This window comes from Panthera leo, chromosome E3 (genome assembly GCF_018350215.1).
Source record: "Panthera leo isolate Ple1 chromosome E3, P.leo_Ple1_pat1.1, whole genome shotgun sequence".
Lineage (NCBI taxonomy): Eukaryota > Metazoa > Chordata > Mammalia > Carnivora > Felidae > Panthera > Panthera leo.
Window position 1 is genome coordinate 28460044 of NC_056694.1, and position 25385 is coordinate 28485428.

Here is a 25385-nt window from a genome sequence, read left to right on the forward strand (position 1 = left end):
GGTCATGATCTCACTGTTCATGAGTTTGAGCCCCAGGTTGGGCTCTATGCTGACAGCTCGGAGCCTGGAGCCTGCTTTGGATTCTGCGTCTCCCTCTCTCATGTTCTGTCTGTCTCTCAAAAATAAACATTATAAAGAAAAAAATTAAAGAGGCATAGTCAGGTAGCTCAGTCAGTTGAGCGACCGACTTGGACTCAGGTCATGATGTCACAATTAGTGAGTTTAAGCCCTGCATCTGGCTCTGTGCTGACAGCTCAGAGCTTGGAGCCTGCTTCCGATTCTGTGTCTCCCTCTCTTTCTGCCCCTCCCCTGCTCACATTCTGTCTCTCTCTCTCTCAAAAATAAACATTGTACATTTTTCGTTATTAAAAAAAAAAATACACCAGGAATGAGGACACACATCATAACTGAAACAAAAGTTTCAAAAAACAGTATTTCCTTGTTTGCTGTTTGTTCCATTCCATTTCATTAAAAATATGTTCACCGGGGGCCACTAATAAATAGATTTTAAAACCTACTACGGGTAAAGACTAGCAGTTTAAAGAGCACTGTTCTACGATCTAAGTCACAGATGCTGGCCTTCCTGGCAATGGAAGGAAGCATAGAGTTGGATTCCTAACTGGAATCACAGAACCTCCCACTGTTTTGGGTACAAAACTGGGATGGTAGAGTTTATTCGTTCATCAATTATTCACAGAAAGCTCTTGGACTCCTCATGTGTACTACCCAGTATTAAGTGTCAGTTTAAGAGAACAGGCCTAGAAAAGCAAGAGGCCTGGATTCCAATCACCTCCATTTGCTTGCGATCTTGGTTAAGCCTCATCAGTTATCAAAGACTCAGTTGCCTCCTTTGTAAAATGGGACTAATAGTAGAGAAATCAATGAGCCAAAGTGTGTAAGATTTAGCACACTGTCAGGCTCCTAGTAAGTACTTAATACAGGGGTTCTCAAGGTGTGATCCCCAGGCCAGCAGCATCCCCGTCACCTGAGAACTTGTTAGAAAAGCAGTTCTCGGATCTCAACCTAGATTGACTAAATCAGCAACCTCAGGAGTGGGGCCCTTTAACAAGTCTTCAAGGTGATTCTCAGACACTCTCAAGTTTGAGAACCACAGGCTCAACACATGGTAACCATTGACAATTAGTCCCTGAGGCTGCAGAGACGAGCAGTGGGGACACGTTGGAAATATTAGTCAACTAAAGTGCCAGTGGCACGCAAAGGTAAAGGATCTTGGTCCTGACTCCTCCTCCCTCCTCCCGCAGCACCTAGAGAGCTCGCTGATTGGTGAAATCCCTCCGGAGAGTCACCACCCAACCAACCCCGGAGACAGAAAACTGAAAGGGGTGGGACCGAGTGTAGCGAGAGCGGCGCACCTATTGGCTGTAGACCATGCCGCAGAGAGGGGCGGAGCTGCGCGTGCGCACAGCCGAGGCGCGCCCCTGACGGCGGTTGAAAGATGGCGACTGTCGCCGAGCTCAAGGCTGGTGAGTGCGCGTGGGCCGTTTGCCGGGTGAAAGGCGTCTGGCCTTCCTCTTGTGAAAAGGATGGAGCGAAAGGAGCGCGCGCGAAACAGAGTCCGGCTTTGCGGGGGCGCGGGGCTCGTTCTGCGGCGTCAGGGTCGGCAGGGCGTCCGACTGGTGTGGCGGCCGCTGTGCCCGGGCCCTGTGTGAGGGAAGCGGTCGCACTGGGACAGTTTTGAAATCGGCTTTGAGCTGGAGCAGGAGCTGCGGGACCCTCACGTGCCCAAGGGGCCTGCAGTCCTGCACGTTGGGCCTCTGGGCGCATTTGTGAGACCGCTCTCGGGCCGAAGCTTTGGGCCGCTCCCTTCATGTGGGACTGAGTGATGACAGTACCCACAGCCATTATTGGGGTTAGGTACAGTCCCAGACCGTTAGCTCAGTTGTCACTGAATCCTTGCAACAACCTATGAGGTGCGTCCCGCTCTCCATGGGGAAAAACTGGCGGTGGGAAGCTGCCTGGCCATTCTCCTGGAGTTTTCAACAGAGTTCCACAAAGGTGCGGGTCGATTAAGCTGGAAACGTTTGTTCACCGTTGATTTTGTGTGATCGGATGTCCAGACAAATAATAGTAGTTATAGTTACAAGCGACAGAGCCTCAAATGTCAAGCACTACCTAATCCCAGTATTGCCTAATAGATCCTGTGTCATAATCTCATGCCCATTTTATAGACTGGGAAATAGAGGTGCCGAGAGGTGAAATAGCTCGCGCAAAGCGCCTTAGCTGGGAGGCCCAGTGCGAGAGCCTAGATCAGCCGCACCTGAACTCCATCCAGGTCTTAATCCCTGGGTGATGCTGCTACCCAGTTAATAAAACCAGTTGAGTTTTAAGGGAGCTTGGGATCCAAATCAGTAATTCTTAAAGATTTGGCAGGGAGGGGTTGAATCCCTTTGAGAAGAGGATGCTGGAAGCATTGACGTAAATGTGTGTTTGGGCGCCGGGCTGAACAGTCCTGGAAAAGGCATGCCTTTATCCACAAGAACAGACTGCACGGGAATCCGATCTCACTCCCCGCAGGGAATACGTAACACATGTGATATCGCATCAGCTCCAGAGGATTTATCTTTTTTTTTTTTTTAAGATTTTTTTCGGTTTATTTATTTATTTTGAGAAGGAGAGGGACAGAATCCCAAGCAGGCTTTGCACTGCCACCACGGAGCCCGATGGCAGGGCTCGAACTCACACGAGATCGTGACCTGAGCCTAAATCAAGAGTCAGAGGCTTAACCCACTGAGCCACCCAGGCGCCCCACTTCAGAGGATTTAAAGATACTTTGGGGAGGGGGGCACCTGGGTGGCTCAATTGGGTGGCTCTTGATTTAGGCTCAGGTCACGATCCTGAGGTTGCGAGTTGGAGCCCCACGTGGGGCTCTGCGCTGACCGTGGGGAGCCTGCTTGGGATCCTCTCTCCCTGCCCCTCTCCTGCTCACGCGTTCTCTCCCCCCCCCCAAATAAATAAAAAACTTAAAAAAAATAAAGGTATTTTGGGATATTAAGGCAAGTTAAGAACCTCTTTCTGAAGTTGTAGCACCGTGTTTTAAACAGAATAGAAGGAAGTGCAAAATATTACAGAACCCCAAAAGAAGATGTAACTCTGGGGTTTAGGAGTGAGTGTCCCCCACAGATCTAGGGAGCCCTTTATGTTTTTTCTGCGTTGCCCAGTTCTGAATATGCTCTGTGTCCAAGAGAATCTCAGGGACAGTGTGTTTCCCAATCAGTTATCGTACGTCGTATGGACTTGTGCCTTTTTGAAGCTTTCACATCTCGCTTGGTTCCCTTGTCCCTTTTTGAAGCTCTGCATCTCCCTTGGTTCTGCCTCCGAGAGGTGGAGCTCATCATGTTGGAGAGGGCAACTGAGGCGTGAGCTGGCAATGAGACAGCCAGCCTAGATTTCCTAACTCCGGCTTCATTAATTTGCATTTCTCTGCTGAGTTTGAGGCTGTGCTTTGTGCACATACAGTCTTTGGGACAGGATCCTGGCCAGCGAAAACTCTCCCATCTACTTCCAAAGATGGAGTTAAACAACGGGTTCGGTTATGATCCCAAGACTGCGATAAGGCTGGACCTTCCTTTTATGGGCCTGTTACAAAGTCTGATTGGGTGATAACTGTACTTGCATACCTGCCAAATAGGTTGAAGGGATGATTTAAAAACAAGGAGCAAGAAAGGTTAAAATTCAGTCTAGATTGTATCTCTGTAATGGAATCCTAAGACCCAGGTTTTTGTTGTTGTATAATAAAGCTTTAAAGGAATTTTATGACAAATGGATAAGTTCTTTGGGCTCTGTTTATGAGTTTTTCTTTATGTTGATGTACTTATTTGGTGCCTTGGGTAGGGCACAGTATGTATTAAACTATGTTTATTACACCCTGTATTATAATGCTCCCAGGTAGAGTTTTTGAGCTCTTACTGTGTTCTAGGCACTGTGGGTGAGAGGTGTTGATTGTCAGGGTTTGTTACTTAGCCTTGAGGGACAATGTGAACGAAGAAGGTTCCAGATCACTGCAAGGAATGATGCCAATTCAGCCCTGTGCCCGTCAGTATCTATACTAACATTTATAGGTAAATCTCATTATCATAACTGATACAGCAATCCGACCCTTGCTCCTCAAGAAGTTAGATTACACTCAACATATATATCCCCGATGTCTCAAGGTGGCAGTGATAGATTTCTAACTAGGCTAATCTACGTGTTAGATTTCTAACTAGGCTTATAATTTCAGAATCCTGTTGTTTTTTAGGAAATTAACTTGTGTCTTAAAAAAAACAAACAAACCCAAAATACCTTTTTGCTCTGAATGGGCCATTCCCCAAGGGTTCTGGATAGCATAGGTTTTTATCAAAAGACAACATATTCTTTCCTTTTATGGAATGCATTCATTGTCTTTAATCATCTTTCTACACCAGAGATTTTCGTGACATACAGAACCTATCTGCAGTGCTAAACACTCTTGAAAACATACGAGTCAGTAAGGGTTAATTTCAGGCCCCAGTGAGCTAATTCTATGCTCCCTTTTCCTCCCTCACTAAAGATGCATATCAGACTATAGCTACTGACAGTGATGATGTTAGAAAGATAAACTTGAGTTTGCTTAAATATGTTAAAATAGCAAATCATTGCAACTTGAGAACTTTATATTTTTATTACAAACATGAATTGTGGTAGCTAATTGGATAACTTGCATTTAGCACATTGTTTAGATCGAAACAGTGGGTATTAGGCCACTTTACTAGTTACACATTTTTCTTCCAAGTATGCCCAAGAATTGAGGGGTGCCTGGCTGGCTCAGTTGGTGGAGTGCGACTCTTGATCTTAAGAGTTTGAATGAGTTCGAGCTCCATGTTGATGTAGAGATTACTTAAAAAAAAAGACCAAATTTGTTCTATAATTGAAACATAATATTTTATATTTAACAGTTTTAAAGGACACCTTGGAGAAAAGAGGAGTATTAGGGCATTTAAAAGCAAGGATCCGAGCTGAAGTTTTCAATGCCCTGAATGATGAAAGTGAACCCCGACCGCCGTTGTCTCATGAAAATCTTCTAATTAATGAATTAATTCGGGAGTATTTGGAATTCAACAAATACAAGTATACAGCATCTGTTCTCATATCAGGTAAGAGGTTATTGTTACTTACCTGAAACAACATCTGCTTTTCCCTGCCCTCAATTCTCAGAAAATGTTTACGCTGGAAATCCGATTCCATTACCACAGTGTCATCTGAGTGACAGGGACATAAACGTCTCATGGGTTCTTTCCAGAGCTTGAACAAGTTCTCATGGGGCTTATTGTATTGTAGGGGAAAGTAGATAAACACTAGGTGCACCCTTTGAAAAATCGCCTGATGCTGAGAATAAGCAGTTGTTGACATTTTGTTTGCTGCTAGCTTTTTTCTATAGATATACTTTAAAAATACAGTTTTGATGTATATAGTTTTTGTTAAAAAATAGGAAGCACTAGAGATAAAATTTTAAAATACTGCTACCATTATAGGTGAGGGATATATGCAAATGTGTGTAAAAGCGTGATATTTGAAATGGATTAGGAAGGAGTTTACTTTCCTCTTGGGGGTTAACCTTGGTTTTGGGGGAGGAGATGGACAGTTGAAGAGACATTTATCTGTTAAACTTTATTTGTGAAGAAAGTAAACTGAAAGGAATGCACGGTAGTCAAGACTTTCCTCTGGGCTGAGGGAGAAATGGGATTGGAAGGATTGCACCTGTATCATTTGATGGCCTTGTTTAAGCTTTGCTCTGTGCTTTAACATTGTTTCACCTCTCATTAAAGAAAAGAAACCATGAAGTAGATTTTGGAAGAGAGAATGAGTTCTTTGAGATGCTGGGACTTTGATTTAACAGCTCTTTTATTGATATTCTAGATGTCTTATTAATGTTAAGCATATACCTTAACTGAATAATGACCAGGATTTTTAGTGGTCTAAGGATCTTCAGTATCAGTGTCCACTTTCCTCAGTTTGTTACACATGGCTACATAATACTATTAGTACTCAGAAAAGAAGAAAATTGTGAAAATAGAATGAATGCGGTCTTGGACTTGGGCTTCCCTAAAATGAAGTATGGTCACCATCATTTTAAGTTTCATATTAAGTGTCTCGGCTTTGTTCAAAAAGTGAGGTATAGTTAACAGTACGATATACCTTTTTTAGTATACACTTCGATGAATTTTACCAAATGCATAGTTTTGTAACTACCACCTCAGTTACAGTCTCGATGTAGAGTATTTTCATCACCTCAAAAAATTCTCTGCCCTGTTGTGGTCAACTTCTTTGTCTACCCCCACCCCTAGCAACCACTGATCTGTTGTTTTCTGTACCTGTCATTTGCCTTTTCCAGAATGTTATAGAAATGAACCCATTCAGGAAGTAGCCTTTTGAGTCCGCTTCCTTTCACTTAGCATAATGCATTTGAGATTCAGCTGTGTTGGGTTTTTTTCCCCCTGAATAGCACTCATTTGTATGGCTGTGCCCATTTTATCCATTATCGCCAGTGGTTTGTAGTTTTTGGCAATTATCAAGCTGCCATAAACATTCACACACAAGTTTCTGTGTGAAAGTAAGCTTTCGTTCCTCTTGAGTAAAGAGCTAAGAGTGGGATTGCAAGGTTGTGTGTGGTAAGTACATGCTCACCTTTGTAAGGAATGGCTCAACCCGTTTCCAAAGTGGCTGTGCCATTTTGCCTCGCCTACTGAAAATCTGAAAAGTCTGTATACCTGGTGAGTGGTTCTTATCAAAATCATATGTGCTTTTTAGACGAATAAAGACACCTGATTTTTCCTCCAGAATCTGGTCAGCCTGTAGTACCATTGGACAGACAGTTTCTCATTCGGGAACTAAATGCATTTGAAGAATCAAAGGATAACACAATGTAAGAACTTTTTTTTTCTATAATTTATTTATTTTTTTATAATTTACATTCAAGTTAGTTAACACATGATGCAACAATGATTTCAGGAGTAGATTCCTTAAGTCCCTTGCCCACTGAGCCCATCCCCCCTCCCACAGCCCCTCCAGCAACCCTCAGTTTGTTCTCTATATTTCACAGTCTCTTCTGTTTTGTCCCCCTCCCTGTTTTGATATTATTTTTGCTTCCCTTCCCTTATGTTCATCTGTTTTGTATCTGAAAGTCCTCGTATGAGTGAAGTCATATATTTGTCCTTCTGTGACTAATTTCGCTTGGCATAATACCATCCAATTCCTTCCACGTAGTTGCACATGGCAAGATTTTATTCTTTTTGATCGCCGAGTAATACTCCATTGTATATATTATATACCACATCTTCTTTATCCATTCATCCGTCAGTGGACATTTGGGCTCTCTCCATACTTTGGCTATTGTTGATAGTGCTGCTATAAACATGGGGGTGCATGTGTCCCTTTGAAACAGCACACCTGTGTCCCTTGGGTAAATACCTAGTAGTGCCATTGCTGGGTCGTAGGGTAGTTCTCTTTTTAATTTTTCAAAGAACCTCCACACTGCTTTCCAGGGTGGCTGCACCAGTTTGCATTCCCACCAGCAGTACAAAAGAGATCCTCCTTTCTCTGCATCCTTATCAACATCTGTTGTTGCCTGAGTTGTTGATGTCAGCCTTTCTGAGAGGTGTAAGGTGGTATCTCAGTGTGGTGTTGATTTATATTTCCCGGATGATGAGTGATGTGGAGCATTTTTTCATGTGTTGGTTGGGCATCTGGATGTCTTCTTTGGAGAAGTGTCTATTCGTTGTGCCAATTTCTTCAGTGGATTATTTATTTTTTGGGTATTGAGTTTGATAAGTTCTGTATGGATTTTGGATACTAACCCTTTATCTGATATGTCGTTTGCAAATATCTTCTCCCATTCCATCAGTTGCCTTTTAGTTTTGCTGATTGTTTCCTTCGCTGTACAGAAGCTTTTTATTTTGATGAGGTCTCAATAGTTCATTTTGCTTTGGTTTCCCTGCTCCCAGAGACGTGTTGAGTAAGAAGTTGCTGTGGCCAGGGTCAGAGAAGTTTTTGCCTGCTTTCTCCTCGAGGATTTTGATGGCTTCCTGTCTTACATTGAGGTCTTTCATCCATTTTGAGTTTATTTTTGTGTCTGGTGTAAGAAAGTTGTCCAGGTTCATTCTTCTGCGTGTTGCTGTCCAGTTTTCCCAGCACCACCTGCTGAAGAGACTGTCTTTATTTCACTGGATATTCTTTCCTGCTTTGTCAAAGGTTAGTTGCCCATATATTTGTGGGTCCATTTCTGGGTTCTCTATTCTCTTCCATTGATCTGAGTGTCTATTTTTGTGCCAAGAACTTTTTTTAATAACTTTTTTTAAAATAAAAACTTGGGGCTCCTGGGTGGCTCAGTCGGTTGAGCGCCGACTTCGGCTCAGGTCACGATCTCGCGGTTCGTGAGTTCGAGCCCCGCATCGGGCCCCTGTGCTGACAGCTCAGAGCCTGGAGCCTGTTTCGGATTCTGTGTCTCCCTCTCTCTGACCCTCCCCCATTCATGCTCTGTCTCTCTCTGTCTCAAAAATAAATAAAAACGTTAAAAAAAAAATTTAAAATAAAAACTTAAAAATAAATTTTTAGATAGTGTTGTATTGGAGTCATAATCACATAGTGGTGGTTTTATTTCGTTTTAATTCAGCAGGTATTTATTTGGCTCGAGTGTGTCTAACACTGCACCAAATCCAAGGTGTGTAGCAATAAACAAGATAAGGCGTCTGCTCCCTGGAGCTAAAATTCCTGTGGTTTCAGAGGACTGAGCAACAGTCCTGCTAAGGGTCACGTTTCTTGGTTTCTTGGTGCATACCCCACCCCCCCACTTTTATTTCCCATCTGAGACTCTCTTTTATCACTTGTTTCCTTACTCACGCTGAACTCTTCCTCCCGATTATTTCCTTCACTTCAATTTAGGAATATATTCAGATCCCCCCAAAACCCAATCAACTTGTTTTGACCATTGAACTTAGTGAAAACCAACCCTCTGTTTTCATTTTGTTACTGTCCCCTCTTTTCCCCTCTCTGCATGTTAAATTCTATCACCATTTATACTGAAACTCTGCCCTTGAAAGGAAGGGTGACCACTTTTGAGTAGTTTCTTGGTTCTTTTCGTACTTCAGAGTTGCTTAAACTTTTCCCAGAGAATCCCTGAATGACAAAAAAAAAAAAAAAACAACAAAAAACAAAAACGTACGTAGGAGGCCAGGGGACATGGCTCAAAGCAGCCTTTCCATTAACAAGAAATTTCTTTGAAATCTTATGTTTTCTCTTTCGAAAACTTTATTGAATTTTTTTCTTTCTACTTCATGATATAATTGTTCTACCATAAAAATGTTATAAAGGACATACCAATTAAATTGAACTTTCCCACAAGTCTTTGCACAATGAATGTTCTAGGATCATACTCCACCTTTACCCTGTACTTTGTCCCAAGGCCCCGGCCCCAAGAGTGGCTGTATATTGTGTATTTCCAATTTGAGAAGCTCAGTTTCACTGGAGTTTCTGTGGCATTTTGTAATACTGACTCTTCTCCCTTAAAACACCTATTGTCATTTGTCTTTTATGACCTTTACTGTCTAAGTTTTTCTTTCCCTAACAGTGTTCTCAATTTCTTCATTGGCTCTTTTAGGCTTCCTTTAAATTGTGACCACCCACTCAAGTTTTGTCCTTAACAAAACTTTTTATCTTGTCCCCTCGCCCACTTTTCTGAGTATGCCTGAGTCTTTAATGGTGCCTCTGAGCTGTGACCCCACTTTACATCGAACACATGCCCTAAGTTGTGGGCCCACGTTTCTGCTGGCATCTCAAACTCACTGTGTCCAAAAATTAAATCTGCCGTTTTCATCTCCTTAAACCCCCCTCGTAGGTTCCTCATGTAGCCATTTGGGTCTTCAACTCAGAGTCCATTTATGTTTGTGGCTCCAGCTCCTTTCTCCACCAGTCACTTTGCACATCGCATCCCTTCTACCTCTGCGGAATCTCCCATCCACTCCCGCTGCCCCACCCTGTGTTGTTCCGAAGCCGTCTGCTTTCTCTGTCTCTAGTCGCTTTCTTTTCCAACTTACACTGCAAACTGCCAGCAGTTTGCTTTCTGAAAGACAGTTACTGCTTTGCTTAAAAACACTTCTGTTGTGAAGGTTTCAGATTTTAAAAAGTAATATGGATTGTAAGATTGAAATTTGCTCACCCACAAAAGTAACACACACATTTACAAAAGTAAATGTGTGAGATGATGGATATGTTACTTAATTCGCTGAAGAGAATTCCTTTGCCGTGTGTGTATATATATATATATATAAATATCAAGTTATCACCTTACATAGTTTAAATACCTTACAATTTTATTTCTCAGTTATACGTCAGTAGAGCTGGGGGAAAAAAGGTAAAATGGTAAGTATACCACATACTAGATACATGTGCCAGTGTGAGCGTAAAGTGGTTTTCCACAAACACATTCATATTTTTCAGAGAAACTTAAGAATTTGCATACAAAGTAGGATAAAGTCTAAAGTAGCCTTATGTTAGGTCAAGCCATGCCACCGAATGAGTTTGCCAAATTTATGAAGAAGACTAGTTTTGAGAGTTCCTGTGTTTTAACATTGCAAATAAAGTATTGTAAGGCCGAACCTGAAAAAATATTCTCCTTTTTTAACTTGTATTTTTTTTTTTATAAATTTTTTTTTTAATGTTTATTTATTTTTGAAAGAGACAGAGACAAAATGTGAGTGGGTTGGGGCAGAGAGAGGGAGGTGCAGAATCCGAAGCAGGCTCCAGGCTCCGAGCTGTCAGCACAGAGCCCGACGTGGGGCTCTAACTCACGAGCCGTGAGATCATGACCTGAGCCGAAGTCGGACGCTCAACTGACTGAGCCACCCAGGCGCCCCTTAACTTTTATTTTTTAAAAAATCTTAGTATCCATGAATTTGTGGATTAAATATACTAGTTTTTTGTTTTCTAATAACATTTAAAAATATCTGAATCTTAAAATTTTAAATCTTAAAAACTTTATTGATGTTAAGAACAAGATTGTTTACATTTAAAAATCTTCTTGAACCAATTAGCTCTTTGGGACACATTGGTTTAAAATAAACGAAAAGAGGAGCGCCTGGGTGGCTCGGTCGGTTAAGCGTCCGACTTCAGCTCAGGTCATGATCTCACGGTCCGTGAGTTCGAGCCCCACGTTGGGCTCTGTGCTGACAGCTCAGAGCTTGGAGCCTGTTTCAGATTCTGTGTCTCCCTGTCTCTCAGACCCTCTCCCGTTCATGCTCTGTCTCTCTCTGTCTCAAAAATAAATAAATGTTAAAAAAAAAAAAAAAAGTAAAATAAACGAAAAGACCTATTTTATGTTCCTGGATTGTAAGATTTATTCCTTTCATAAGAGTTGAGGCATCTTAAATGGAGAAACTTACTTTCCTCCTTTCCTTGTGTTATGAAACAGTTGGCATGCAAGGAGTTACTTATTGCTGCGTAACAGACTGCGCCAGGATTTGGTGGCTTGTAACAACAAACATTTATTATCTGTGGTCAGAAATCTCTGGGTGGGGCTAGTGGGGCATTTCTCAGGAGATCCACTTAAAGGGTAGCCAGGGACGTCGTCATTTGAAGACATGGCTGGGGCTGGAGGATCCCCTTCTATGTGGCTCACTCACATGGCTGCTTGCACGAGACTCCATTCCTTCCATGTGTACCATTCCCTAGGACAGCTTGAATGTCCTTATGACGTGGTGACCCAGCAGAGAAGGCAAGGAGGAAGCCGAGGGGCACGGTGGTTTGTGACCCAGTCTTGGAAGTTGCACAGCACTCTCATTTAATATGTTTTTTGGTTCAAAGAAGTGACTTGAGCCCACACTCCAGGAGAAGGCAGTTAGGCCCTACCTTTTGGAGGGAAAGGAATGTCATACTTTAAGCTATCACACCAGCTAATAAATAGTTGTCCCCAAAAACTCAGTTAAGTTGTATTTTCAGTGATGAGATTGGAAACATTTCTGGTGTGCTTCTGTCTCTCCCATCGTCAGCCACATAGCTTCCGTTTGTGCAGGGCTGCTCGTGTACATCTCTGAGCAGTATATTGTAATGCAAAGAGTATGGGACTTGGGATTCAACTGGAAAGTTTGTTTACTTACTATCTAAGGAATCTCCAGGGGCGCCTGGGTGGCTCAGTCCATTAAGCGTCCGATTTCGGCCCAGGTCATGATCTCACAGTCTGTGGGTTCGAGCCCTGTGTCAGGCTCTGTGCTGACAGCTCAGAGCCTGGAGCCTGCATTGGATTCTGTGTCTCCCTTTCTCTCTGCCCATCCCCTGCTCATGCTCTGTCTCTTTCTGTCTCAAAAATAAATAAAAACATTACAAAAAATTTAAGAAATCTCCAGCATATCTTCCCTGAGCCTTGGTTTTCTCACGTATAAATTGGGGATGATGATTATGACATCTACAGGGCGAAGATAGAATGGAGAGAGATTTGGAAACTGTAAAAATCACTTTTTCTTTAAACTGCCTGCCCTAAAAATAGCTTATTAAATATTAGTTCTTACCTGACTCCTGAACAGCTAATATTTATATGCCATTTAATATGTGCCAGGCATGGTTTTAAACGCTTGACATTTATGAACTCATTTAGTCCACAATAACCCTAGGAGGTAAGGACTACACTTATCCTCATTTTTAGAGGAAAAAACATTTAAGAGGCTGGGGACATTAAGAATCTTGTTGAGGTCAAGTGGTAAATCCAGGATTTGAACCCAGGCAGCCTGGCTCTTGAGACATATGACCTAATTTGACAAGGATTTATTCATCCAGCGTTTCCTGAATACTTGTTGTATTCAGACAGTGCTAGGTACTGGGAAGTCTTACACTGGACTTTAAAGTTGAAAAGCTGAATTCCTGTGTATTGTTTGATTTTGTATTTCAGTTTAGTTGATGTTTAAGTTGGTAACGTGGGTTCTCTGGATTTTTAAATTGTCTTTCGAGTTAAATGGTACTCTTAAATTTAAATATTTTTTAAAATGTTTATTATTAAGACACAGAGAGAGAGTATGAGCATGGGAGGGGGAGAGAGGGGGGAGACACAGAATCCGAAGCAGACTCCAGGCTCTGAGCTGTCAGCACAGAGCCCGATGTGGGGATCGAACTCACAAACCGTGAGATCATGACCTGAGCCGAAGTCAGACACGTAACTGACTGAGCCGCCCAGGTACCCCAAATGGTACTCTTAAATTTAAAAAAGCATGAATAGTTTGTGATTTGGATAGTAACCCTGCATCTTCTTTAAGTATAGAGAATTACCTGGCCATTCAGGTGGCAGAGGCTGCCTTAGAGTAGAGTTTTGGGGGCGCCTGGATGGCTCGGTTGAGCGCCCAACCTTGAGTTCAGCTCAGGTTGTGATCTCATGGTTATGAGGTGAGCCCCAAGTCGGGGTCTGTGCTGCGCGTGGAGCCTGCTTGGGATTCTCTCTTTCCCTCTGCCCCCCTCCTCTGTGCGTGCATGCTCGCTTTCTCTCAAACATAAACATAAAAGAGAGGTTTGTTTTAAGCTTTTCCTGTATCTATAATTTTAACTGATTGTGGTTTTCTTCCTGCTATAGACCTCTTTTATATGGAATTTTAGCTCATTTCTTGCACGGAACTAAGGAGGACCTCCAAAATCCATTTTCGAGAGGGTCTTCACTTCAGCCTCCAAACCCAGATCTTGGCAGACAACCTAGCGGAAGAAGGCAAAGGGGTATGAATTTCCTGAAATTCATCATTTTGCTGTCAGCATGTATATTTTCTTAAATATTTCTCTCTGGAATAGTTTTTCTTGAGCTTTTGAGTCATAGTTTAATTCTACTTACACTTAATACAGTTTTGGTCTTTGTTACTTATCCTAAAAACAAAATGCTTTTTGGAAGGAGAATCTGGAGGGCAATGACTGGACAAAATTCTCAGATATTATTTCTATACAGAAGTTTGGAAAAACCTGATTTTCACATAGATTTGTACTCTTTGGAGCAGGTTAGATTATTGGTGTACTGAACAAATAGCGTTTTATCAAATCATTATTCCCCCCCCCCCCAAAAGTGAGGAAAGATCTCTGCTTACAGATAGAGAAGCCACATGTTTCTGTACCCTTTGCATTTTTATTTAAAAAAATTTTTTTAATGTTTATTTATTTTTGAGAGACAGACAGACAGCATGAGTGGGGGAGGGGCGGAGAGAGAGGGAGACACAGAATCCGAAACAGGCTCCGGGCTCCGAGCTGTCAGCACACAGCCCGACTTGGGACCCTTGGGACCCGAACCCACAAGCTGCGAGGTCATGACCTGAGCCCAGTCAGACTGACTGAACCACCCAGGCGCCCCCTCCCCCACTTTGCATTTTTAGAATACTGTTTGTGGAAGACTGGCAGCTACCTATAAATAACTAATTCTTCGGAGGATAGCCTCGGTTTCTTTCAGAATGCTCCCTCTTCCAATGAGCTTTCTGTTGTTGTGTTCACATCAGCAATAGGCTGTCATTTTGCTAATCTGAACTGAGTGGTTTATTAGCTCCTCCTTTCCAGCTTCGGTCGAGGTGACCTCTTTCTAAGGCCGGTCGTAGGTGGGGCTCAGGCAGCAGATTAACAGAACAGCTATAGCCCTGGAATGTGGAAAGAAACGTGTAGAAACCTCTGAAATACAGATCGCCCTTGGTAGTTTTCATAAGCTGCTGTGAGCAGTATTGATCATGCCAAATGCTTGCTGTGTCTCCTCGGATCTGAAAGTGAAGTATTTGTGAGGCAAGGCAACCTCTTGAGGAGGTGATTTCCGATTTCACTACGAGTTATCCATTATCTTAGAATGCTGAGCTGATAGACCGTTGAACAGGAAATCATCCCACCTCCTTACTTTACTCTCGAGCAAACCGACCCTGAGAAGTTAGGTGACTCCTCTGAAGCCTGCAGCTGAACATTTTTAGCCGAGTCGGCATCCCTCCGTGCCCTTCTTGTACACTTTTCGGGGTTTGTGAGGAACTGTCGTGAGTGCCTACTGGCCGGCACGTACTTAAAACAATTACGTGAGTAAATGTCGAAACGTCCAGATAATACAGTGTAAACTTCCCTTTCATCTCTTCCGTCTTGTCTCGGCCCGACTCCCCACTTTCCCTCCCTTCCACGGAGGGAAGGCCCCCGTTAGCAGGTCGGCAGGTCTCCCTCGGGATCCGTTTCCTGTGTATTTATGTATTCTGCTCCTGTGCGTGTCCTCCTGCAGTTGGCTTTTCTTCACTTGTCCTGTCAGCACGCGGACATCCCCTCCTACCTCGTTCTTAACTTCGTGTAGTATCGCGTGGCTTTGCTAATCGTTCGTTACCGATGTGCTGTCATGTTTTTAATTTTTGGCTTCTACCATGTAGCGGTATAGAATTACTTCCTGCCCACACACGTGTTTGTCTTGTGCGGATGCCCAGAAGTCCAGTTGCTGGTTCGGAGCATATACGTACTAAAAAATGTAGTGGATACTGTCTGATTCCCCTCCAGAGCGGCTTTACCAGGTGACGTGCCTACCGAGAGTGTACGATAATCGCACTTTCTCCGCGTGATCGCCACCGGGGGATGTTATACACGTGAACACTCGCTCACGCGGCAGACCCGCGACGCGGGTATTTTCATTCCCAAGAGGGAAAATAATCTCTGGAGAGAGCACGTTTCTGGCTTGCAAGCTTTTCATTTTTATTTTCTTCAGTTGTACGTAGTAATTCAGCACTTGCCTACAACACCTGGTGCTCATCGCGGGTGCCCTCCTTCGTCCCCATCACCTCTTTCCCCCACCCCCAGCTGCCTCCCCTCTGGCGACCGTCGGTGTGCTCTCTCTAGTTAAGAGTCTCTTTCTTGGGTTGCCCCTCTTTTCTCCCCCCTCTGCTTGTGTGTTTTGTTTCTTAAATTCCACATAGGAGTGAAATCATATAGTATTTATTCTTCTGACTGACTGACTTCGCTTAGCATAATCCTTTCTAGCTCCATCCATGTGGTGGCCCCGCTTGAAAGCTTTTTCTAATCGATCTCATTCATGGCTAATGGCTAACAACAAAGTTACAAGGAACAGGGTATTTCTTAACTGAGTTCTGTTGTTTTGAGATGTGGGTCACAGAGTAGCAAGTTGTGGCTTCACACCTGGGAGGTGGGAGGGCTGCGGAGTGGAAGAGAGAGGGAGGGAGAGAGGGAGGGAGAGAGCGAGCGAGCGCGGGCGAGCCAAAGAGGGAGAGGGAGGAGAGTGCATTAGTTACTTTGGGGCCTTCAGAGCCTCCGCTTAGAGTGAGTAAACTCTGTGGAAAGCTCAGAAAGGAGGATGGCAGCTGAACTAAAGAAGAACCGTGATTTTGCAAGTTATTTTTCTTGACTGTCAAAAATTTTCTTGATAACAATGAACTCTTTGTGGAATGATTAAAAACAAATTTTTTTTAATGTTTATTTTAGAGAGAGAGAGAGAGAGAGGCAGAGCGTGAGTGGGGGAGGGGCAGAGAGAGAGGGAGACACAGAAACGGAAGCAGGCTCCAGGCTCTGAGCCGTCAGCACAGAACCCTACGCGGGGCTCGAACTCACAGACTGCGAGATCATGACCTGAGCCAAAGTCGGACACTTAACCGACTGAGCCGCCCAGGTGCCCCTGTGCAATGATTTGTGAGGAATTATCAGCCCAAAATTGCATTGTGTCCCAGTCGCACACTCGAGTATTCTGTTTACTTTCTGGATTCTAGCTTACTGTTTGATGGAAATGTGTTTGATTTGACAACACTGACAAGGTTATGGAGACATGAAAATAATTATTCTTCGGATTACAATACCTGATCTCTACAGAAGCTCATCCGACTGACATAAAACACTTAAAATGAAATTCTCTTTTATTTGAACACAAGCCTAAAGCATTCCAGCATGGAAGCACTTCCTTTATCAGAGCTTTCAGAGTGCTGAAAAAAAGAGGGTTTATGTAGACACTCTCATCTTTGGAATGGTAACCAGTTCATTAGTGGTGCTGGTATTAGTGCTTGAAATATGGAAGCAAAGTAGTTTTTGGTATAAATAAAAAACCAGATATCTCATAGCAGAGAAAATCATTAACGGAGCTTGATTGCACATCTGTAAGGTACATGCATAACAACTTCATTTCTTTACAGTGCTTTTCTAGAAAACCTGAAATGGTTGTGGCCTCAATTTTGTTCTGTCCAGCAAAGCTGCCTAAAAATGAGGGAGGTGGTCATCTGTGATCCAGACCAGTAGTCTCCCATTTTTTATGAGGGTGATCAGCTGTGGTGGACTAGTGGGAATGGGTGTAGAAGCAAATTGTCTTTAGAATTAGAAAATCCAGGAGCACCTGGGTGGCTCCTTCGGTTAAGTGTCAGACTCTTGATTTCGGCTCAGGTCACGATCTCCTGGTTTGTGGGTTCGAGCCCCACATTGGGCTCCGTGCTGACAGCTCACAGCCAGGAGCCTGTTTCAGAGCCTGCTCCAGATTCTTTGTCTCCCCCTCTCTCTGCCCCTTCCCTGCTCGTGCTCTGTCTCTGTCTCGCTCTCTCACACAAAAATAAATAAACATTAAAAAAAAATTAAAATAAAGAAGCATCAAGAAAAGAAAATCCAGTATGTGCTTGTGGTGCTAAAATTGCATATTTCTAACAACTGCCTAGATTTGTATTCTTTTCCTCTTGTCATCTAGTTGTCATAAAAATGGGTTTTTCCATTGTAAAAAGTGTCTGGGGAATATTTTCAGTTCTTCACAATTCTCAGAATTTAGTCTTTGCATTGCATTTTTGTTGCATTTGATTCTTTTAATCTAGAACACTTCTGCCCTCTACCCCTTTGCCTCCATGACAAAAGAAATTCCGCAGAAGTGACCAGGGCCCCTTCTATTGCCAGAGCACAGGGGGTGGTCACTGGGGCCTGGGGCGTTTCTGAACTCTTCCTGGAGCTTTACTGTTGTGTTTTTGACTGAAGATTTTCTACAATTTCTGTGATACTTTTCTGATTTGGGTAGGAAGATGTAAACTGCTAGTTTTTTTTTCTGGCCACAAGAGGGTGCTGCCGAGAGGCATTTCTGTTTGAAGAAAAGTTTCTTAGTTCTTAGTTTCAAAGGTAGAACTTAGTTTCAAAGTTCTTCTTAGTTGAAGAACTTAGTCATCCTTCAAAATGCTCATTGAACACTGTCCTTGCAAATTCCATTCCTTACGTATCGTGTAAGAGAAGTTTACAACTACTACTTACCCATGGGTTTACTCCAGGATGCTCTCTGTTCCACCCTTGAGAGTGAGTCTTTAGTACTAAACATTTCCGATCTCCTCAATAATGGTTTAAAAATGGTGAGTTCCTTTGTTTGTCCCAAGTCACCTGAAGAACTCCTACAATATCAGGGGTGCCTGGGTGGCTCAGTTAAGCGTCCGACTTAAGGTCCGGTCATGATCTCGTGATTCACGAGTTCAAGCCCACTGTCGGGCTCCGTGCTGACAGTTCGGAGCCTGGAGCCTCTTTTGGATTCTGTGTGTCTCTCTCTCTCTCTCTCTCTCTCTCTCTCTCTCTCTCTCTCTCTCTCTTTCTCCCTCTCCCTCTCCCTCTCCCTCTCCCTCTCCCTCTCCCTCTCCCTCTCCCTCTCCCTCTCCCTCTCCTCCCTCTCTCTCTCCCTCTCTCTCTCTCCCTCTCTCTCTCCCTCTCTCTCTCTCCCTCTCTCCCTCTCCCCCTCCCTGCCTCCTTCTTTCTGTCTTTGTATCTCAAAAATAAACATTTGAAATCTCTTTCAAAAAAAGAACTCCTATAGTATTCAAGATACAGCATTCAAAAATACACGTAGATATGTCTGCACACTGCTTATTTTGACTTGGGATAAGTACTGACATTTGTTTCTGTTAATTTCAGATGACCACCTAAGAAAGGAGAAGGGGAGTATTAATAATATTGAAGATCCTCTTGTTTCTCAAGCAGTAAAGAGATGACATTTCCATCTGGGGCGTCTTTTGTCTTAAAATTGTGTGTATTCAGTACCATATTTATTCTGCCAACATTACCAAAATACATCACTAATGTTTGTACTGTGTAGAAATTCGAGTTTCTGCAGAACATTTAGCCCCTCCTGTTTTACTACATTTGTGAATAAAAACTAACTTATAGCTTCCAGCTTCTTGGATTTGACTTGAAAGAGAAAAAAAATACTGTTTTCAGAAGGTATGATAAAGTTTTTTAAATTTGTAAGAGCTAAAGGGATTTTATTAGTACCTGTATGTTCTTAAAAAAAAAAAAAGTCCAGGCCTTTATAGCCATATGCTCTGCTCTTTAACAAGGTTACATTAATTAAATTTCCTTCGGGCTGGAATTAGGTGGATTTGTAGAAAAATCCATTCATGTTCTGAGAAAACATTTAAAAGAACACTAAAGCCAGAAAAAACTATTTTCTATAAACTTTGTTTTTTTCCTTATGATTAGTGGTTTTTCAGATAACCATTTATAATTAGGTTTAGATATCTGAATTACTATCTAAATTTGAACTTTTAAACTAGGTAACAATGTACTTTTTCTTTCCTTGGACCATTTTGGCTTCTATTGGAAGATTTAATTAAAAGGAAGAGGGGGAAATAATTCTTTTAATTTTGCTGTAAGTAAAACAAAGAGTTTATTTCATTATATAAAGAATGTGGAGTAAGCATGAAGAGACAGGCTTTAGGAGAAATACCAGAAGGCACTTTTTAAAAGATGGCATTGTGTAACCTCCGTGTGGCCTTCAGCTGTGCACTTACAAGGCGAGCTACGCCAGGGGCCGCCACTACCTACTCGGGCTCCGGAATTCTCATTAAATGCCAGTTTTTCGTTCTTGGGATAAAAAAAAAAAAAACCGGTGAGAGCTCTTAGTGTGCGATCTCTAAAATGCTATTTTGATATTTATTCAGACATTTTTATAACGTGGAGTCTCCAGACCGATATCCCTGACAACACCTGTTACAATAGTGCCCGGTCGGCCGGAAGTCGCAAAGCGTGTTCTGGGCGTGAACTGCGCGGGCTCCCGTTTACTGACCGCGTTTAGCTTGAACATTTTCCACAGGGAAAGTGATCATGGCTGGAGCTGGAAAAATTGGCGTCCTCTTCAGGGTGCGGACTCTGTGCTGCCTGTGGAAATTACTGAAACTTTTGACTTTCTGTGCGGTGGTCAACGTTCAGTCCTTACACCTTAACCGAGAATTTTTATCTGAGTGCCAAAAGTTGTTATCCCCTCAAGACATACTTGACAAGTGAGAGGATTTTGCGAGGCCCTGTTGACGAGCTAGAATTACTTACATAGATTGAGAAGTGCCATCAGGGCTCATTTCCATTTTTAAAATTAAATCTGTAATCTATGGTAACAGTCACGAATTCCGTTGTATTGGGTGTGGGGATATGAACATCTGAATTCTTCTCAGAAGACTTGGTTTACCTGCAAGGATGTTGGCAACGGACGCTAAGTTCACCTCAGGAATTACAATCATGCAGGACTAGATTAAGAAAAAATCCTGGACTTTATCATTTTGGATACTGATACAAAGTCATCACGATAGAAGCTGAACATAATTGTCGCATGTAGTCGATAGTGCTTTTGTATGCATTGTCCTGTCATTTGCACCCAGGCCACTTTTATACTTTTGATGTATCATTTAATAAAAAACACTGGAGCAACTCGTCTTTGTGCAAAAGCTGTTCCTGTGCCTGTTCGGTCATCAAGAGGTGGACGCCAGGACGGGAAGAACGGTGGGAGGCGGCTCCCCAGGCCCCCCCCCCCCCCCCCCCCCCCCCCCCCCCCCCCCGCAGGCTCCCCGGCAGCCTGGGTGGAGGGTGGAGGGTGAAGGGAGGGAGCTGTGCCCCGCGTGTGCCCTTGCCATCAGCCACCTCACCTGCCACACTTACTCTTCACCCTGGGGGCTGGCGGGGACGGTGTTGTAACCCGGGACGTGGCCATTTAGGGCTTCGGAAGAGCATATGCAGCACTCTTTTTTTATATTTGGAAAAAGGGAAAACCGCCTATTTTCAAAAAACTAAGATTTTTATGATTTCCACAGAGGACCTTAGGTTGAGAAAAATGTACTCCAGAAATGTTTATACTCAGGATATTTGAACTGTGTCAATTAATTTATAAGCCAGTAGTTGAAGAAGGTGCATGGGCAGAGATAGCAAAAAAAAAAAAAAAAAAAGATCTGAATACAGAGGACCCATCAAGCTCTTGTCCTCTAACTCAAAAAACTAAATCTGCATCACTGCTGGTGGTTTTCATGGGTTGTTAGGAGAAGTTCTCTTCCAGAAATACAGAGAAGTTTTAGGGGAAGACTTGGATTTACACAAAAATAGGATGGGAATTGGGACTGAAGAGGGATTTAGGAAAAGTGGAAATCTAAAACTTGGGCAGTTAAAAAACAGCAGGAACAGAGGTGGCGTTTGAAGATGATAAATTTAGCTTAGCGTATATGTTTGCATAGAGTAAACTAATAGCTTTATAATTATGTGCAAGAATGCATTTGTGTATGACTCGCATGCCTGTATGATTATATAAAATTTGATGTGTTCTTTTAACCTAAAGCCAAGTGTACACGAAGGATTAACATTTGTGAGAATATGCCTTTAAAGGCATTTAGGACAATCCTCCCCAGCCACTTGGGTATTTGATTTTTGTAACAACCGTTCTGCAAGGATTGTGTGGTCTTCATTAATTTTTTTTTTTTTTTAATAAAAGGTAAAACTACCTCTAAAAAAAAAATAGACCTTATTTCTTGGATATAACGTGCACAGAGTTTCCATACACCACCTATGCCCACACTCGCAGCCTCCCCCATTTTTAGCAGCACCCCCCCCCCCCCCATCAGGGTGGCACGTTTGTTCCAATCGATGGACCTACACCGACCACATTCTCACTCAAAGTCCATAGTTCACATTAGGATCCATTTAAGGTGCTGTTCATTCTATGGGTCTGAACAAATATATCATGACCTGTATCCACCATTATAGTATCGTGCACAGTATTTTCACTGCCCTAAACGTCCTGTGTTCTGCCCATTCATCCTCCCTCCCCCCAGGCCCTGGCAGCCCCAGGTCTTTTACCCGTCTTCATAGTGTTGCCTTTCTCAGAATGTCAGATCTGGAATCCTGCGGTGCTTGGTGTTTACAGACCAGCTCCTTTCACGTAGGAATATGCACCTAAGATTCCTCCATGTTTTCGTGGCTTGAGAGTCGGTTTGTTTTTTAGCACCAAATAATAGTGCATCACCTCAGTGTCCCACGGTTTGTCCACTCACCTGCTGAATAGCATCTTGGTCACTTCCGAGTTCTGGCAATTCCGAACGAAGTTGCTATAAACCAACTGCAGGCTGCAGTATGGACGTAAGCTTTCGACTCGTTTGGGTAAGTCCTAAGGAGCATGAATTGCCGCATCGTATGTCAAGAGCGTGTCTAGTTTGGGCAGGCACTGTAAAACTCCTCTTGAGAATTTTAGGGGCCTTCCTGTTAGAGAATCTGGAGGTACAAAGGCACCATGAGTGGAAATGGATGAAGGAAAAAGCGTCCCAAGTCACTCTGCTGTGGGGTCCTGTCTTGGAGAAGTGTGGAGCCGTCATGACTGAAACAGAAGTGCCTTTTTGCAAGAGCGATCGAGCCAGGCTTGTGGCCAGGAATGACATCCCTTCATTCACAAGAAGGCATGGTCCTGTGCAAATCTTGGGCTGGAGGCCTTGAGCGCTGATACCCTTCTACATAATTAGGTCGGTTGACCCCGATCTTTGATATCATTAAAAACTGGGGGACAATCACATTTTTGAGCTTTTTTGCTAAAAGGAAAAGACTCCGAGAGATAAATTTCCCCTCTGCCGTCTTGTTTCATGAGTTTATGGAAACTCCCATTACACAGCACCTCAAAGAAAAGACAAGCCAAGGAAACTTACTGGACAGCTCTCAGAGTAACACTTTTTTTAAAAGTATTTTTCCCCCTTGATCTTAAAATAACTGGCTTTTTGAGCCATGAGAAATAAAACAGGCATTTGCTTTAATTACTGTAACAATGCACTTTTGAAGATTCAAACATCTGAGCTTTGACACTGGACACATATTTAATGAATGACTGTCCCTGAGCACTGATAGAACGTACCAGAAAGGTATGGAATGCTTTATATAAGGCCTTCACATATGTTGTCCCGTTTAACAACCCAGTAAGGTAGTTGAGGCAAAGATTCTGTCGCTCTGTGCTCCTCCCTGAGAAAACACAGGCTCAGTTCACGGACTATTCTGTGGCTTCAGAATAGAGAGAGAGCAGGCTTCAGAAAGCAGCAGAGCCTGAGGAAGTGATCAAGAGGGTCTGAGATACTCTGGGGAGCGGGGTGGCTGGAGGGGGGACAGGCCTGCCCTCGCCATCAGGCACCCAAGGCCTGTGGTTTCAAGTTGGCTGGGAATAATAGCTAACAGGAAGCTGCACAATATGTCCCTTTCACATGGATCATCTCAACGACTGTTTACCAACAGCCAGGAGGTAACTGCTGCTCTTCCCATCTCACAGATAGGGACACTGAGGCACGGAGCAGTTAAAGGAACGGCTCCTGGCGGAACGGCTACAAAGGGGGCACCGGCCACTAACCTCGGAGACCTGTCTTTAGCCTGCAGGCCAATTCACCTGGGCATCTCCCTTTCCCTTTAAAGTCCTTCTGGAAGCGAATCATGGCAACGGTGGGCTCCAGTCCCATCGGGAGCCTGGGCAAATCTCTTCGCTGCTCTGGGACCTCAGTTTTCTCACCTGCAAAATGGGGGTGATCAGGCAAGCCCCCTCCCCCATCCGATCCGGTTACCCAGGGAGGGGTTGTGGACCTAGGTGGGGTGCGTACGAAGCCGGGAGCCCGGCGGGGGTCTTCCCAGCTCCTCCGACCCCCTCCCCAAGCCCTGTGGCTGGGAGTAGCTGGGGCCCACGTGGGCCCGCGCGGCGCAGTCGCAGCGGCCGGAGGCAGCGCGCCCTCCCCCGCGCCCGCCGCGCCGGGAGGCCGCTCCGCACCATATTTAGTCAGGGGGAGCGGGCAGCCCCGGGCTGGTATGCGGCGCTGGGGATTCCTGCAGGAAGGCGCCCGCGCCTGCCCTTTTTGGGTTGTCGCCCGCCCAGCGCCCCCCGCCGCGCCCGCGGAGGGAGGACCGGCCCGGGGACCCGGGGCCCGTGCGGGGCGGGGAGCGGGGCGCGCGGGTCCCCGGCCTGGCGCGGGGCCAGCCCACCGCCTCGGCTTCCTTTTATGGCCTGTGTGCGTGCGGGCGACGGAGCCCGGGAGAAGACGGAGAGCCGGGGAGAGAGCCGGCGACGGAGAGCCGGAGCCAGAGACGCAGGGCCAGAGATAGAGGGAGACAGTGGGAGACGTCCGGGAGAGACACAAAGCCAGAGACCGCGGGAGAGGTCGGGAGAGACACAGGCCAGAGGCAGAGGGAGACAGAGGAGAAAGTGAGAGACAGAGACATGCAGAGTGACCGCAAGGCAGGAAGAAAGAGTGATGGAGAGTCACTGCCATCAGAAGTATGCGAGAGAGACGAACAGATTGACAGACGCAGGCAGAGAAGGGGGGGGGAGGGGTCCTAAGAGAGAGGGGAGCAGGGGTGAAGTTTTAAGCAGCTTCTTCATTTGCAGGAACTTCTTGGGCGGGGGAAGAAGAGTTGGGAACTTGCAAGGGCAGGGTCGCACCCACTTTCTCTTTGCATCCTGACTCACACCTTGCAAGTTACGTAAATATACCCTCCCCGACACACACACACACACACACACACACACACACACACACACACACACACACACACACCCATTTTTCCGCTGCAGAGACTGAGGCTCAGAGCAGGGAAGTGACTCGCCTGAGGTCAGGCAGTCAGCGAATGGCACATCCGGGCCTCAAGTCCCTGCAGCAGGTTGTTGGGTCCCCACCCCCACCCCCCACTTTTTCTTGTGGGTGGAGGTGGAATAGCAAGTTGGGAAAAATAAAAACTTCCCCTTCCCAAACGATTCCCAGCCGTCGGGGGCTCCTGCCTTGCACTTTGCAAAGTTCAAAAAATCCCCTTCCTCTACCCTTCATGCAGTGCGGCCGGCCCCCTTTCCAGGCACTGGATGGCGAATAAAAGGGGGAGCGGGGCTGGGAGGTGGCAATTCAGACCCCCACATTTGCCCCCTCCGAGGGGAAGGAAGCGGTTAAAATCGGGGTCGTGCACTGACTGAAGGGAGACCTTCTCAAGCAACTCCCCTCCCCGCTCCCAGACGCTGATCGCTCGGCCCCTTGCTCTGGGAATCATAGCCTCGGTGAGTGTCCCAGAGCCGGGTTGGGGGGGGGGGGGTGCGGTGTGAGACACCGGCCCGAACTCTTCTGCGGGGAGCGCCACAGCCCCCTGGGTCCCCGCCACGTGTGCGCCCCTGTCCCAGCGCCGCCGCA

At 44.7% G+C, this 25385-nt stretch overlaps 1 protein-coding gene across 3 annotated transcripts; it reads left to right on the forward strand.

Moving 5' to 3' along the window:
• The first annotated feature begins 1412 nt into the window (after window positions 1-1412).
• Window positions 1413-20643, forward strand: CEP20 (centrosomal protein 20). Of its 3 annotated transcripts, none has more exons than XR_006197816.1 (6): window positions 1413-1484; window positions 4935-5132; window positions 6817-6901; window positions 13583-13719; window positions 18856-19161; window positions 19881-20643. XR_006197816.1 is itself a non-coding variant. In XM_042922173.1 (6 exons), the coding sequence occupies exons 1-5, from the start codon at window positions 1457-1459 to the stop codon at window positions 18930-18932; spliced, it is 525 nt and encodes a 174-aa protein (XP_042778107.1). In that variant the 5' UTR covers window positions 1413-1456; the 3' UTR covers window positions 18933-18966; window positions 19881-20643. The 3 variants fall into 3 exon arrangements, 2 of the variants coding, with proteins under 2 accessions (XP_042778107.1, XP_042778106.1); XM_042922173.1 differs by having other exon boundaries at window positions 18856-18966; XM_042922172.1 differs by having other exon boundaries at window positions 18856-20643.
• Window positions 20644-25385: the final 4742 nt, after the last annotated feature.